General features: G+C 33.6%; 2 protein-coding genes across 2 annotated transcripts; one reads left to right on the top strand and one right to left on the bottom strand.

The window, feature by feature from the left end:
• The first annotated feature begins 1,103 nt into the window (after nt 1-1,103).
• On the top strand, nt 1,104-1,526 carry LOC115964557. The gene has a single exon (XM_031083844.1). The coding sequence runs from the start codon at nt 1,104-1,106 to the stop codon at nt 1,524-1,526; it is 423 nt and encodes a 140-aa protein (XP_030939704.1).
• A 1,392-nt stretch (nt 1,527-2,918) lies between these two features.
• Nucleotides 2,919-5,383, bottom strand: LOC115965520. The gene is made up of 4 exons (XM_031084764.1): nt 5,122-5,383; nt 4,368-4,618; nt 4,176-4,239; nt 2,919-3,657 (listed from the first exon to the last, which is right to left on the bottom strand). Exons 2-4 carry the CDS (start codon nt 4,538-4,540, stop codon nt 3,379-3,381), a joined length of 516 nt encoding a protein of 171 aa, XP_030940624.1. The 5' UTR covers nt 4,541-4,618; nt 5,122-5,383; the 3' UTR covers nt 2,919-3,378.
• Between the last annotated feature and the right edge of the window lie 9,857 nt (nt 5,384-15,240).

Here is a 15,240-nt window from a genome sequence, read left to right on the forward strand (position 1 = left end):
GCGTGCGACGATGCATTTTATTTTTATTTTTTGGACTTACGCATTTTACTCATAGCAATTTTATTTTTATTTTAAGAAAAAGTTGTATTAGTACTTAACTAATGTGAGAGAGCAATGTGGAAGTGGAAAAAAATAGTTTAGTGATATAAAAAAGGTACATTTGTGGAAAAAAAAAAGTTTTATTTTTTACTTTTTTCAAAAAGAAGAAGTTGTATCAGAACTTGACAACTAATATGAGAGAGAAATGTGAAGGTGGGAGAAAAAACTTTTTTTTTTAAATTTAACTAAAACTTAGGAGTCTTTAAATTACTAATTTTACATGTATAATCCTATGACTTTAGCCTTAGAAACGGATGAATTTGAGGTTATTATGGGCATCTAAATTGAGGATCTCAAATAAGAGAAGTCTCTTAAATAATAGTATAGATATTATGAGGGGTTGATTAGTGTAGCTTCCTTACCTATGCATAATTATAGTAGTTCTTAACTACTCTCATACTAAGACCTCATTTTAATGAAGTATAAAGAACATCAACCCTCCTAAAATAGTTAGGAGGGTTGACTAGTGTAACTTTCTTATATGGGTGTAACTATATTAGTTCTTAATTGCTCTAAAATTAAGAGGGCACTACCATCATATTTTGCAAAAAAAAAAAAAAAATATTTTAGTTTAAGAATTTAATTATTCTATTTTATACCACCACTTTTTAAAAACACTCACATCACATTATTTATTCTAAATTCTATTTTCTTTAAATTTATTCTTTATTTATTATTAGCTTCATAAAAAGAGAGAGAAATTTGATGAGAAAAGTGGTGAGAGAGAAAAAAAAATTTAAATAACGATATACACAATTACTATAACAACTTTTCAAATTTGCAAATTTTAGTTTAATTGTCGCGGATAGTATTGGGGATGGAATGTGTAAATTTGACACTTTTTACTATTGCACTAATGCAAATACTCTAAAACCTCATTTTGACCAAGTAAAAAAGGTACCAACACAGACGCATATTAGAGTCCTGTTAGCCCAAGACGCAAGCCTCCTCAGAGCCCGTTTTGCAAAATTAATTTCGACGGAGCTGTGTTCCAGGACCAGAAAATGGCGGGTATTGGAGTAGTGATAAGGAATCCTAATGGCATTGTCATTGGTGCACTCTCTGATAGGATTTTCCTCCCTGCCACAGTGGACGTAGTTGAGGCTCTTGCCTGTAGAAAAGCAATCTCCTTAGCTTTGAATCTTGGTATTGAGGATGTAATTCTTGAAGGTGATTCTATGACTATTATCCAAGCTCTCAACTCAGATTCTTCCTGTGCCAGTTCCTACGGCCATATCATTGATGATATCAGAGCTTGTGCTCTTCTTTTCTCTTCTATTAGTTTCTCCCATGTTAAAAGACAGGGAAACAAGGTTGCTGATAGTTTGGCAAAACTAGCAAAGTTGTCCCGTTGTCCTTGTTTTTGGTCTGATGGTCTCCCTAGGGACGTCCATTCTCTTGTATCTGCTGACAGAGTTTTCTGTTGATTTATTGAAATCTTGGTATTGTTTCTCAAAAAAAAAAAAAAAAAAAAAAAAAAAAGACGCAAGCCATTAGGCCCATTGGTACCAAACAGGCAAATACCATTTCTATTATTATTATTATTATTATGTAATGATTAATGCGAGGAAATAGTGCCAGGGACATGCTCTTTCTCACACCCCAAATTTATGTCATGTTTATGTATTTTTAATTCTTGATTTTCTCACACCCAAATCTACTCGTCATGCTTATATTTTAATTCTTGATTTCAGCTTTATCAATAATACGAAATTATTAAAATCAAATCAAAAAAATTGACCCATAAACAAAATGTGAATTTGGGTATAGGAACTGCAGATATATATATATATATATATATATTTAAGAACGTAGCTATTGTCGATAAAGCTGTTGTCACTTTGTCAGCCTTTAGTTTTAAGACCCATTCAACCTTTTTCTCTTCAAACATCGCATGTCCAATAGTTATCCTCAACGTCAAGCCTATACACAACAAACAAACAAACAAAGTCACCACTCAAATTGTTTAGCCTATATTAGAATATCCCCCCCCCCAAACGTCATTGTTGGCTACTGGCATCTCCCTTTGACAAATTCCTATTCTGGGTGCTAATCGGCACAGCTCAAAAGTACTACGCACAATTTTATTTAGAAATGAAGACTCAAGATAAGTTAAAATATTGAAAATGAGTTTTACTTTATTCAATCGGCGGTGAAGTCTTTGAATTTTCAACCAAAAAAAAAAAGTCTTTGAATAAAAAATTTGAAAATTAATTTTTGTTTACATTAAAAATTAATTGATATTTTAAATATCATGAAACAATTATTATAAATTGAAATACTATCATTTTTTAATAAAATATTATTTTGATTCTTAAATCTTAACAAAAATTTATTTTTTTGTCTTTAAACTTTAAAAATTTAATTTTTCATCCTTAAATTATTGAAAAGTCCATCTCGAAAATATTTCACTCTACTATAGCATCAAAGTATGCGATAATCACTCCATATGTTTGTCAGGTATAGGACACAAGGACTATAATTCAAGGCTCGAGCTTCTTCACTTCTGTTCTTTATTTAAATTTTAAAGAAGATTTTTTTTTTTTTTTTAATTCCTAAACTATTGAAAACACCTATTTACAAAGTTTTAAAAGTACTTTCTAGAATCTAAAGTCTAGAAAAAAAAAATCTTTAGAAAATTTATGAAAAAAATATATTTAAAAAACACACAAATATCTTTTCTTTTTTAATTTAATTATTATTTATATGGCTTTTATGACTGAGTCTTTAATACCATTCCACTACGGAATTAACTTTATAATGGGCAGCACACGTAAAAAGGAAAAGGCAAGAAAGAAGGGAAAGAAAGAACGAAACAATAAGCAAAATTCCAAATACTTTTTTATCCTCATTTTCCTCCAACTTACAATTACAAAGAGGAATAGAAAGACGATACAAGAGATTACAGACTCCCAACGAAGCTTCCTAAAAGTCTTCAAACTCTTCTGAAAGGCACTGAAAATTAAAAATAAAAACAACCTAAACAAAGAGAAGGGAAAGACTTGCTCTTTCTTTCTCTAATAATTTATTCCTCAAAATTAAACCACCTCTCTCCCAACACCTTAAAATTTACATGATGATACATCTTCTTTAGACTTTTTAATACACAAAAACCCAACAACGAACAAAACAACCATTGACCTTGTATTTACACCATCTTTCATTTCACTAAAAACATTAACATTAGCTCCTCTCTCTCTCTCTCTCTCTCCCAAAATCTCCATTGCTCTTTGAACATAGGGGTGATTGATAGTAATTATTTTTGCATTTTTCAATTGTTTAAGCCACAGCTGAGATGCTGCAATTTCTCCTATCTGTGCTGAGGCAATCAAAGCCTTCAACTCGAACTGGGGCCGGTGTGTGGCCGAATTTCATCCGGACACATCCTCGGCCTTTCCGGGCAGAAGGCGAAGGAGGTGCTTGAGATAAAGCAATGACATTCTCCTTGCCAAAATGCTCATCTTGAATTACAGGATTAGAAGCCCTGCTTGGGGGAGATCCACAGAAAAACGGTGGTGATGAAGCTGCTTGGTTACAGGATTTCTCAGCACAATTTCCCTATAAAAAGAACAAAAATTTTAAGGCCACAATTAAATTTAAGGTAGATGAGAACTTTGTAATAAAAAGTTACCAATATTTGAGCTCACAAAATCCCAGAAATAAAATTAATTGATTAAAAAAAGTTCAGCAATGAAAAATCAAAATTAGTTAGCTATCAGCAACTCTCTCTCCAAGAAAAGAAGATAAGTACGACAACATCTAACATGTGTCCGAGCTAATCTGAACCATCCATTTATTTACCCTTGTTTTTTTTTTTTTTGGGGTCTTGTTCTATTTAGGCAGTTACCATGTGTTTGGTTTCTTAGAAAATTGAGGAAATTGATTAAAATAAACAACCTTAGGAATTGGAAAAATTACGATGTTGTTGTCAGCTCAGCGTTCTAATCTAGCATGAATTTTTCAGAAACAATAAAATAAACATCTAAAATAACCCACAAATCGGAACACACAAAAGAAATAATACTAATAAGCAAAATTCCACGCACAGAGAGAGAGAGAGAGAGAGAGATATGAACCTTTGTGAGAATAATATCCAAAAGCTCCGCTCCTGCTTTTGAATCTCCGATCTCAGTTTGATGACTGAAAATTTCACAGCAAAAAAGACCAACCCCAAAATCAGAAAAACAAAAAAGCAAAAGCAAAAAAAAAAACAAAAACGAAAACAAAAACTTGTTTTTCATATAAAGGAAAGAGGGATTTGAACATACATGATGGGCCATCTGAGAGAGGGTCTGAAATGGTGGTCGTGAAAAGAAGGGTCGGAAAGGCCCAACCGGCGAGGCTTTGGGCACACCACAGAGTTATCTCTATCCTCCACGCACCACCCTCCTAGTCCCAATCCCATGCTGTTCTTTTGCTGATACATGCTCATCCTGTTCATCTTTTCCTTCTTTCTTTTTCTTTTTTTCTCTTCCAACTAAATCTTTTAACTTTAAGATCTGCACCCTTCCAACCACGCCTGATCCACACAAACAAAAAATTTTGCAAATCTTTATCTCATGATCATAATTAATTAATACCCATAAAAGCAATACAATAATTCTTGTACTCAATTTTATAAAAATCACAACTTTGACAAATAAAAAAATAAAAAAATACCCTTTTCTTGGTTTTCTTAAAAAAAGTACAAAGAAAAAAAAAAATTGTCTAGGCTTTTACCTAAGATATCTGCTGTTTTGAGCTCTAAGTTATGTTTTTTTTTTTTGCTTTTAACTACAATAACAAGAAGGTGTTGGTCCTTATTTTCTGGAGTGGATTATGGATTTTTAACAGATTAGCTAGGGACAGCCACATATATTCGCGTGTTTTTCGCTTCTTTCTAGAAACCCAAAAATTAAAACCAAAAAGAAATGAAAAACCATCAAAAATTCTTCTAGAGTTTCAAACTGACCTTGAACTTGTAATCATGTTTAAAAAAAAAAAAAACTATGTAGATCTAATCCAGAAGAAGAGAAAGCTGACCTGGGTTGCCTAAGAGGCTCCTCCTGAAAAAGGAGGAGGAGGATTTCAGGGAAGAAAAATAAAGAGGGAAGAGACGAAGAGAAAGGCCGAGATTTTTAACAATAGAGATAGCAGAACTGCAGAAGAGAGATAAGAAAGTGGGTTGGTCCAGTATTCATACAATGCTTGGTAAGAAAAAGAGTGTACGAGTTTCACTCATGTGTGTGCAAGTGCTTTATTTTTAGTATGAGATCGGATTTAGTAACCGTTTGATTAGGTTTCTGTGGCTTGGGTTTTGTGAAAGAGGGGAATCTATTGGATTAGATATATATGGGGGAATCAATTGCCTTTTCCCTTTATTCGCTGATGCAATATATAAAGAGATCTGGTTTGGTCCCACACGATGCATGCATGTTCTCTTTTTTTTTTTTTTTTTGGTATATTTTTTTTTCTTTTTTTAAAAATATTTCTAATAAAGATGATACCATGTTTTAGAATTCTACAAAAATAGAAAGACTCCAAAGTCCAAACATAGAAACATCTCCTTGAAAAACTTCAACTAAGTATTGATGGATGGCAATGAATATATTTAGCCATGGCTAGCCACACCCACACGCCTCTGCAATCCCCTTATTGTATGCTAATCCAAACTATTCACTTGCCTCCTCAAAATTCAAATATTTGAATTCATTAACAAAATCCATATAATTAACGGCTCATATAATTAATCAATCTACCTTAATTAAGCCAAAATCCAAGGGAGGATTTAGAATTTGTGACACTATTAGACAAAATAATTCCTTTCTAAACACATCCAAGCCTCCCTTAAACCTCCTTCTCAAAAAAAAAAAAAAAAACCTACCTTAAACCTTTTATTATTTCTTCAACTTATAAATTCTTTTCCTCCTACTTTTTCTCATCACCCTCGACAACTCTTCTTTTTTTAGAAGAATGCTTGTACTCGTATTCCAACAAGATCTGCCATTTTCTCACTCCTCCCGCGACAATGTCCCTATTGCCCCCTCTGCTTAAACTCTATTACATCTACTTTGTGGTTGCCATTGGTCTCGAAATGTATGGCATCACCTTCACCCCCCAAATCCCTTTGGACCTTTTCTCTACTTCTAACATTTTTGATTGGTGTTGCACTAATGCCACGTGCAACTATCTTGTAGTTGACAAACCATGGAATTTAATATATATATATATATATATATATATTTTTTTTTTTTTGGCATCTGACGAATATGGATATCTGGCAATAAATTGATTTTCCAATAAAGAGTTGTCCCAATTTCGAATGTTATTCACATAGTTAAGCATAATGTAATGGAATATTATTTTTTCCCTCTTGGTCTTGGATTTGATACGCTTAAATTAATCCCCCCTCGACAACTCTTCTTTCTTTGGAAGAGTACTTAGAGCATTCACAGCAAATGTTACAAAAAAAATGTCATTTTGTCACATCAAAGGCCTACTTTATTATTTTACCATATCATTTTACAATATCTCATTTATCAAATGTTCTATCATTCAATTCTATACATTAAAATAATATTTACTACACATTAAAATAATATATTATCTCCTTCCCATTATCATCAACGGCACAACCACCAGCCACCAATATCCATTGCCGCAACAACACCTCTATTGCAAACCAACCACCACAATTACTTACCAATATGGCAATATCAAATCAACCCAAATTGCATCAAAAAAAAAAAAAAAAAAAAAAACCCATAGATTGAACAGATTACAGCAAAAAAACCTACAAAAAAAACCCAAATTTCAAGCTCACACCGCCAAGCACCACCAAATCTACCAACCACTGGCCACTGTTAAAACCCACCACTAAAGACTAAACCCATAAACCCCGGTGGCAAACTCTACTGGCGACACCCATTTCGCCGCAGTATATGAAACCAACCCATCACTATCGAAAACCCGGCAACAACTCAACCCAGAACCCGTAACCCCAACCAAATTGACCCTCCCATCCTCCCCAATGGTCACGCACTCAGCCCCACCGTCCTTCACATTGACACAAGACACAGCCCTAACGTGCAGCTCCTTCGCCGGCACCAAGCACTCGGACTCGAGTGAGGCATCGACGGCAATGTATTTGGTTTGTGGGAATCTGTGGATTTGAGGTGGATCTCGGAGAATGGGAAAAGAATAGAGCAAAAGGGAAGAAGGAAGAAGAAATAGTATGGGAGAGTGGAGATGGAGGCAGTGAATCTGTGGCTGAAGGAGAAGATGAAAGTGATATTTTAATTGGGATGAGAGAGAAAGATGAATAAAAATAGTAATAAACCATATGCCATTGTTTGTCAGTATCGTGCCAAAATTGTGAGGGTGCTATAGCATGTTGCAAAAGTTTGACTTTGGTGTGCTAAATATTTGGCATTTGGCACATCTGCTATGGATGCTCTTATACTTGTATTCCAACAAGAGTCATCATTTTCTTAATCATCCCATCTTCTTCAACAATGTTTTTGTTGCCCCTTTTCTAAAACTCCATTACATTTACATTGTGATTGTCATTGGTCCCAACGTGTGTGACATCAACTTCAACCCCCAAATCCTTGGGAATATTTCTCCACTTCTAACAACTTTGATTGGTGTTCCACACTACCGTTACATGCAATCTTAACCAACCATAGCCTTTACTATTTATTTTGCATATGAAGAATATGGATATTTGGCAATAAATAGATTTTCCTTAGGGTACGTTTGGTACACTGAATGGAGATTACGTCACAAATTGTAATCTTTATTACTAGTAATAAAGTGTGTTGTAATGTAATAAATAAACATATTCATTAGTTTGGTTGTGAGTTATAACATTATAATGAAACTTAACATTTATTTTAGGAAATATCTTACTCATACAATTATATCTCCTTAAAAATTTTTATTTTTAAATTTAAGAGAGATATGTGTTATTTTTTATGATTTTTTATTTTTATAATTGTTCGATGTATATGGAAAGTTTGTTTATTTGGAAATATATTAAGTTTTGAAATTATTGCACTTACTAAGGAATAGCTAATACAACCTTTTGTAGGGGCCTTTTTTGTATGATATGATATGTTGGGCTGCCTCCTATGGTAATGGGCTGGGCTGCCTCCTGCGGTGATGGGCCCTAGTGTTTCTGAGTAAGGGAGCTGGGGCCGATCCAATTGTAACTCAACTTGGACCGGTTTGTGCACAAACTTATGCCTTATTTGCCAGGAGCAAGTTTACGGCAAGCAAAACTGTTGCAGATGAGTCACGGCAGGCAGATATAATAATAACTAAAATAGAGTACTTTGACTTATTTAAATAAATGGCTATGTATTCCCTGCTAATAAAGCATGATTACAATCATAATGATATCAATCACAGAGAAGAATGACGAAAATAATACTGGCTAATTTAAATGGGCATAAATTATGTTTTAAACTTAGTCTGCCGCAGTAAAGTCAAAGAGGAGAGAACGCCTCTACTCAATGCAAATAACCCCCCAGGAAAAGGATCCTGCCGTGGGGATTAATGGCTTTGAGGGAGTCGGACCTGAATGGTTGTTGCCCAAAAGAAAGAGTCATTGTTTGCATTTTGGGAAGAAGGTGAGATTTGGAGGGGGAGAGAGAGAAAACAATCTATGGGTGCATGCCCTATTTGAACCAACTCTCGTTTTTCTTAGTTTTCCTTTCTTTTCTTTTTTGTTTTCTTTCTTATCTTTTTCCTTTCTTCTTGCTCTGTTTTCTCCTTTTACTCAAGAAAATATACTCTTTTTTTTTTTTATGATCCCCCCTATAGGGCACGGCAAGGACCTTTTTATAGCGCCTCCCGTGGCTAGTGTTTTACCGTCTTGTCCCTTAACCGCCTTTGTTTAGTCTGGGCGTACTGGCCGACCACCAGGACTGTGCGACATCCACCCTCACCAGACAGAGGCGGGTTTTGTTTTGTTCCTTTGTATTCCTGCCACGGTATTAATGCTTTCTTTCTCCACTCTCAGAGCATGCACCAAACGGTTCCCCCTCAAACTTGCCTCTTTTGGAAGGTCTATCATCCCAACAGGACGTACCTCTCAAAAGAGGCTTGGGCAAGAGTAGTAAATAGATATTTTCCCCTCTCCCCACTACCAAACCACACCCCCTTTACCTCTTACCTTTGGCCCATGGCCCCACCATATCCTATATTGGTTGGGTACAGGCTAGTGGTACTTGGGCCTTGCGCGTGCTTCCCTTTCAAATTTGTCCAAAAGTCTGTCTGTTGCTCATGCGTCTGCCACGGCCTGGAGACTCTCTGTCTGCGTTTCTTGGCCTTTCATGTGAGTTTTCCTTTGGTTTTTCGCTCCATTCAGGCGCTGGGCCTCGTATGATAATGGGCTTTACATTTCTTTGGTGCACTTCTGATTCTCTTTATTGCCTGCCACGTCGAATTGTTATTCCTGCCGCAATGACTTAATCCTGCTGGATCTCCTTTTGGGCCAGCCGTTTATCCCTTTTCTCAGTGGCCTGTTATGGGCACTATTTTTGCTTTTACCCATGGGCTCATATGTCCCTTTGGGCTTTTCCTTTGGGCATCCATGGCCCGATTGCTTTTTTTAGGCTTCCTTGGCCCGTTTGCTAATTCCACACTCCCATGGGCTTCTCACTAACTTCATTGGGTTTCCCCGGCCTAATAACCTTATCCTTATCTTTGGAGTTCTTGGGCCTGCGATGGCTGTTTCTCACTTTCCTACCTCATATTCTGCCCATGGGATGCTATTTCTTTCTTTCCTGGCTTCCTTGAGCCCGCTTGCCTCTTAAAGACCCATTTATTTATTTGTTGGGCCTGTGATCCATTATTCCCGCCGCTTAGGCCTAATGGGTTTTTTGCTATTTATCTTGTCAATTCTTTGTGGCCCTTATTATTGGGCTTTTCTGTCTGCTGGGCTTCCGCAAATGGCCCTCAACACCTTTTAAAGAGGAATAGTTATTCCTCATTTTGAAGAATAGCTATTCATAAGGAATGACTATTCCTTATAATAAAAATATAACCAAACTAAAGAATAACTAAACCATAGGAATAACTATTACATTATAGCGCCTATTACAGTCTACCAAACATGTCCTTAAAAGAAGTTGTCCAAATTTTAAATGTTCACACAGTCGAGCATCATGCAATGGAATACTATTATTATGTTTTTAACACTACTGAATCAAAAAATAAAACTCTAAAATGGATCTATTGGTCCCCGCCTTAAAAAAGTTTTTATAAAACTAACTATCAACTACCTATGATAGCTCAAGAAGTAATCTAGGACCCTCCAAACCTGGGGGTCTTATTCGAGATCATTTTATGGCAACTGGATTTTGGGATTTTTCTTGTAATATTGGATTTACAACAAGCCTTGCATCTAAATTACGTGCCTCCAGAAATGGTTTACCTTTGGCATGACAACTTGTAATTTCATTTTGGAAATTGAATCTCTATAAGTTTTTACTTTCCTAACCGCTAGTTATATATATATATATATATATATGAGATGAGTTCAAGTTACACCTGGTATAACTCTAAAGAGTTACACATTTTTTAAACTATTGGATTTAAGTAGATCCAACGGTCAAAAATACCCTCATTAATACTAATATTTTGATTAGGATCTCATTAATTATCCGTCATTTATTATGTTTTATATCTATCTCTAAACCCCAAAAAAAGTGTTATATTTGACTCTCTCTCTACGTTTTTCTCTCTATCTCTTTCTCCTTCACTGTTGTTCCACCTCCATGGATAGATTGCCGGCAGAAGAAGGAAAAAAAAAAAAAAAAAACAGCAGAACACTGAAATTGAAAGGAACACTCACTTGTTTTTATCAATATCTCAGGTCGTGACAATTGAGAACATGCATGTTACTGTATGTAAATTGGAGAATTCTATGGTACATGGTACATACTTTTCTAATTTTAACTCAAAAACTGAAGGATGCCTTGAATCTGTTATAACAAGTAGCTTAACGCTCCAATGTATTCTGCTAACATCTTTTTTCTTTTTTTCTTTTTGGGTTAAAGTACATTGGTTATGGCATTATTATTTCAGTTTCTTTTTCTGGGAAGGGAATGGATAAAAGGGTTTTATTGATTTCAGTCCAAATCAAGTGAATTTCTTATTTAGATTCAAATTCTTATTATGAGTTAGCCATTTAAGATTTATGTAGTGCTTCTCTGTGAATGTTAGTATTTATATTTGGTGGATTTTTAAATCAGTTGGAATTATTTTTGCAAATTCTTGTATCCTATTACTCGAGAGCGATGGCTGGTTCGATGTAATATTGAGCTACATCTGTGTTTTTGTTTTGGTTCTTTGACAATCTTGGGTGGGATTTGAATTTTTGAGTTTATTTTATTTTATTTTATTTTATTTTTGATAATCAAACAAACTTCCATAAAACTAACCAACAGAAATATTGGCATCTCCCTTACAAGCAGCCTCAAGAGAGAGTGGAAGAGTAATTTATTGAAACATAAATCTAAACATGAGTTCAAGGACAATTTTTGAGTTTATTGATTGATGATAGTTTGGGAGACATACATTGTTTGCGCACAATCGATATCAACTTTAGAGTTTGGTGTCTTCTTGGGAGGGAAGAATCTCTCTTCCACCACCAACACCTCCTCTGTTGTCAGTTGTGCAAACTCTTGATTAATGCAAGTTCTTGCTTTCTGTTTGCATTTACTTGTTTTCCTTCTCTATCTCTTTTTCTTTGTTTTCATTTTTGTTTTCCTTCTTACAAACCTCCAATGTCAGTGTTCCGCAGTTATTTATTTATTTATTTTCCTTCTTCTGCCGGCAATCTATCCATGGAGGTGAAACAATGGTGAAGGAGAAAGAGATAGAGAGAGAAACGTAGAGAGAGAGTCAAATATAACATTTTTCTTGGATTTAGAGATAGAGATAAAATATAATAAATGAGGAATAATTAATGAGATCCTAATCAGAATATTAGCATTAATGAAGGTCTTTTTTTGACTGTTGGATCTACTTAAATCCAATAGAGTTACACTAGGTGTAACTTGAACCCATCTCTCTCTCTCTCTCTCTCTCTCTCTCTCTCTCTCTCTCTCTATATATATATATATAGTTAAGTTCAAGTTACATTTGGTATAACTCTAAGCAATATTACATCACTTAATAACTTATTATTGAATTCATATTTTGAAAATTCAATCATTGAATTACATATTCTATATATTCTTAACAAGCATACCAATTTTCATGTCAATCAGATATAATTTATCATTCGATCCATAAACTCATTTTTTATACATTATTTCAAACTACAAAGACTTGAATTTAAACAATTGATTGATAACATAGCTATTGATATTTGATCACCTTGAAATTTTGTAAGAATAAAGAATATACAAAGATAATATAATCCAACGGTGGATTTGTCAAAAATTTGCATCCAAATAAAAAATATTGAGTGATATAACATTATTTAAAGTTACACTATGTGTAACTTGAACCCAATCCATATATATATTGGAGAAAAAGCTAGTTATTATATCTTATTTTCTCTTAATGCTTTAATTTCTAATCGATGGAAAATCCTCACTAGAGCTTGGAATTTTTATCCATGTAGTATGTAAAACGTGAAGCTAATAAGTGCACTATTTTAAGACTTACCATCTTTGTATTTATTTTTTTATTTTTTTTTGCTACTTAAGGAAGTCCAAATGTTACCTTCTCCTAGACTACTCTAATATGAACTAGGCGAAAACCCCATTTTGGGGTCACAGTTAATTTAGTCCCTATATTTTGGTAACAGTGAATTTGGTCTATATTATTTTCAATTTATGGTCAATTTAGTCTCTAAAATTGGAATATTTAGATGGGAGGGGATCTTACCCCTTTTATAATTTGTTTCCCAAAAAATAAAAACTTTATTTTAATATCTATTTTGATAGGAAAAAAAATTACACAATAATTTGTTTCCCAAAAAATAAAAACTTTATTTTAATGTCTATTTCGATAGGAAAAAAAATTACACAATCAAAGTAAAAAAAAAAAAATTGCCAATAATTGTATCAAATATTCAAATACAATAAAAAAAAAATTATCCAAAAAATGTGTATCAAATTTTTACACATCTTAACCAAACAAAGCCAAAGCTGCCAAAGCCTTGACAGAAGTATAATAAAATTATTTGTGAGGAAAAGTGTTTATGCTTAGCACAAAAGGGCAAAGGGAGGAGCGGTGAGGATTCTCCTCCAAAGTGGAAGAGACAAACGTATTTACAGATGGAGAATACGAGTGGGAACCACACCCCCTTCACCTTTCACTTTCACTTCCTCGTTGCCGGCTCTGATTCCACCACATGCCACTGACTAGGGCTTTTCAATTCCATTAGTCAGCCCATTGTTTTTGTTTTTATAATCTTTCAGTATCAATAGGGAGGATATACCTACCCAACCAACCTTATCACTTAGGTGCTCGTAGGGTGATTACTCATTGAGTACTTTTTTTTTAATATAAATTCTATAGAATTTAAACTTATAAAGCACTAGGTTAAGATTGATTTTTATTTTTATTTTTAAGTTATATTAACAGTATTTTTAAGATAATTATTAATAAATTATTTTTTAAAAATTTTTACATAACTTTTATGAAAATGTAAAAAGTCGTCAAAAAAATTAATACCTATTTTCTTTTCTCATAAAATTTATTTCAAAAAAAAAAATGTCATAAACCAATGTACATACGTTTTATTGTTTTTTTTTTTGGAAGGATGTACATAAGTTAGCTTTTCCTTTTCTTTTCTTCTTCTTCTTCTTCTTCTTCTTCTTTTTTTTTTTTTTGTTATAGGTAAGATTTAAACCTTTTTTTATATGTAAATTTTAAATTATAAATATTTTATTTGACTAATAAAATTTATCAGTTGCATTCTATTTTTAAGTCGTTGTTATTAGAGTAGGGAGCGGCTCACCTCAAGTTATAAACTCTCCTGATTCTTCCTATTTTAATATAGATGAAAGACATTTTTTTTTTGAGTAAACAGTAATACTTATTAAAACACACACAAAAGTAATAATAATATTTTAAACTAGGTTTATAATACATTATATAACCAGAAGATGAAAGACACTTGGGAGACTAACAATCCAAAGGAAAAAAAAAAAAAGCCACGTCAATCTTTTTTAATTTTGTCTTTCTTTCTCTCATTCTCTCTCAATCACTCACAACCTTCAACAAGCAAAGTTAGTAAACCCACCGTCACACACCCAACACCCTTGGCAGTGGAGGGCCATGAGCTATTAGAAATAATGCTAGAGACACCATTTGAGAAGTGTGGCCAACATATCAAAATTGCTACCGCAAATATCTAGAAGCTCAACAATTTTTTTGCTTGATTTTCTATTCCTAATTTCCAACTTCTATATCTCTCCCTCTTGCCACTGATTTCATCACCAATGCGTGGTTAGTTTTCTCTCTTTTTATTTCTTGCATTTCATTTTTGTGATATATTTAATGGATGTAAGTGAACTTTGGGTGATTGATAAAATTTCTTTGATTTTCATGTTATGGGTTTTTCTAGGTTGTTCATGGGGTTTCTTTTTGAGAGAGAGTTATTGCTCTAATTGGCTTTTACATCTTATGGTTTTTTGGATGTGTCCAAAAATTTTTGATTCAATTTGGATGTTGCCTTCTTCTCTGGTCCAACAAGGTGCTGCCACTTAAATAATATTCCCAAGTGCAGGATTGTCGTGAAGTAATAACTCAATAAGTCCGAGGTCAAATCCACAGGAAAAGGGAATTGATTAGCAAATCACAAGAGAATAAAACTAAAATAATAAATTTTAATTGAGGAGATTTTGATGGTTTAGTAAAGGTAATTTAAATTGAGAGGAATAACAATATATTAAGGTGCTAAGGTTTTGGGATCCACACACAACACACCTATTGATAGTCTTAACAATATTGATTTTATAACTTGACTAAAATTCATACGAAAGATGATTTTAGTCAGATGATTTAACAATAAGAACTCAAGAATTAATTGTCTGAGATAGTTTCATGAAATTGATTGATTTTAGGCAAAACAAAACTAGTGAATTAATTCGCAGGGAATACTAAGCATTTAACATTCCCGGAGTCTACAATAAA

Source organism: Quercus lobata, chromosome 10 (genome assembly GCF_001633185.2).
Source record: "Quercus lobata isolate SW786 chromosome 10, ValleyOak3.0 Primary Assembly, whole genome shotgun sequence".
NCBI classification, from domain to species: Eukaryota; Viridiplantae; Streptophyta; class Magnoliopsida; order Fagales; family Fagaceae; genus Quercus; species Quercus lobata.

Coding starts and splice junctions, on each gene's coding strand:
- LOC115964557 (XM_031083844.1), top strand. CDS start 1,104: ATGGCGGGTATTGGAGTAGTGATAAGGAATCCTAATGGCATTGTCATT.
- LOC115965520 (XM_031084764.1), bottom strand. CDS start 4,540: ATGAACAGGATGAGCATGTATCAGCAAAAGAACAGCATGGGATTGGGA. Junction 4,240..4,367: donor TCTCTCAGATGGCCCATCAT/GTATGTTCAAAT, acceptor TGAAATTTTCAG/TCATCAAACTGAGATCGGAG. Junction 3,658..4,175: donor TGGATATTATTCTCACAAAG/GTTCATATCTCT, acceptor TTCTTTTTATAG/GGAAATTGTGCTGAGAAATC.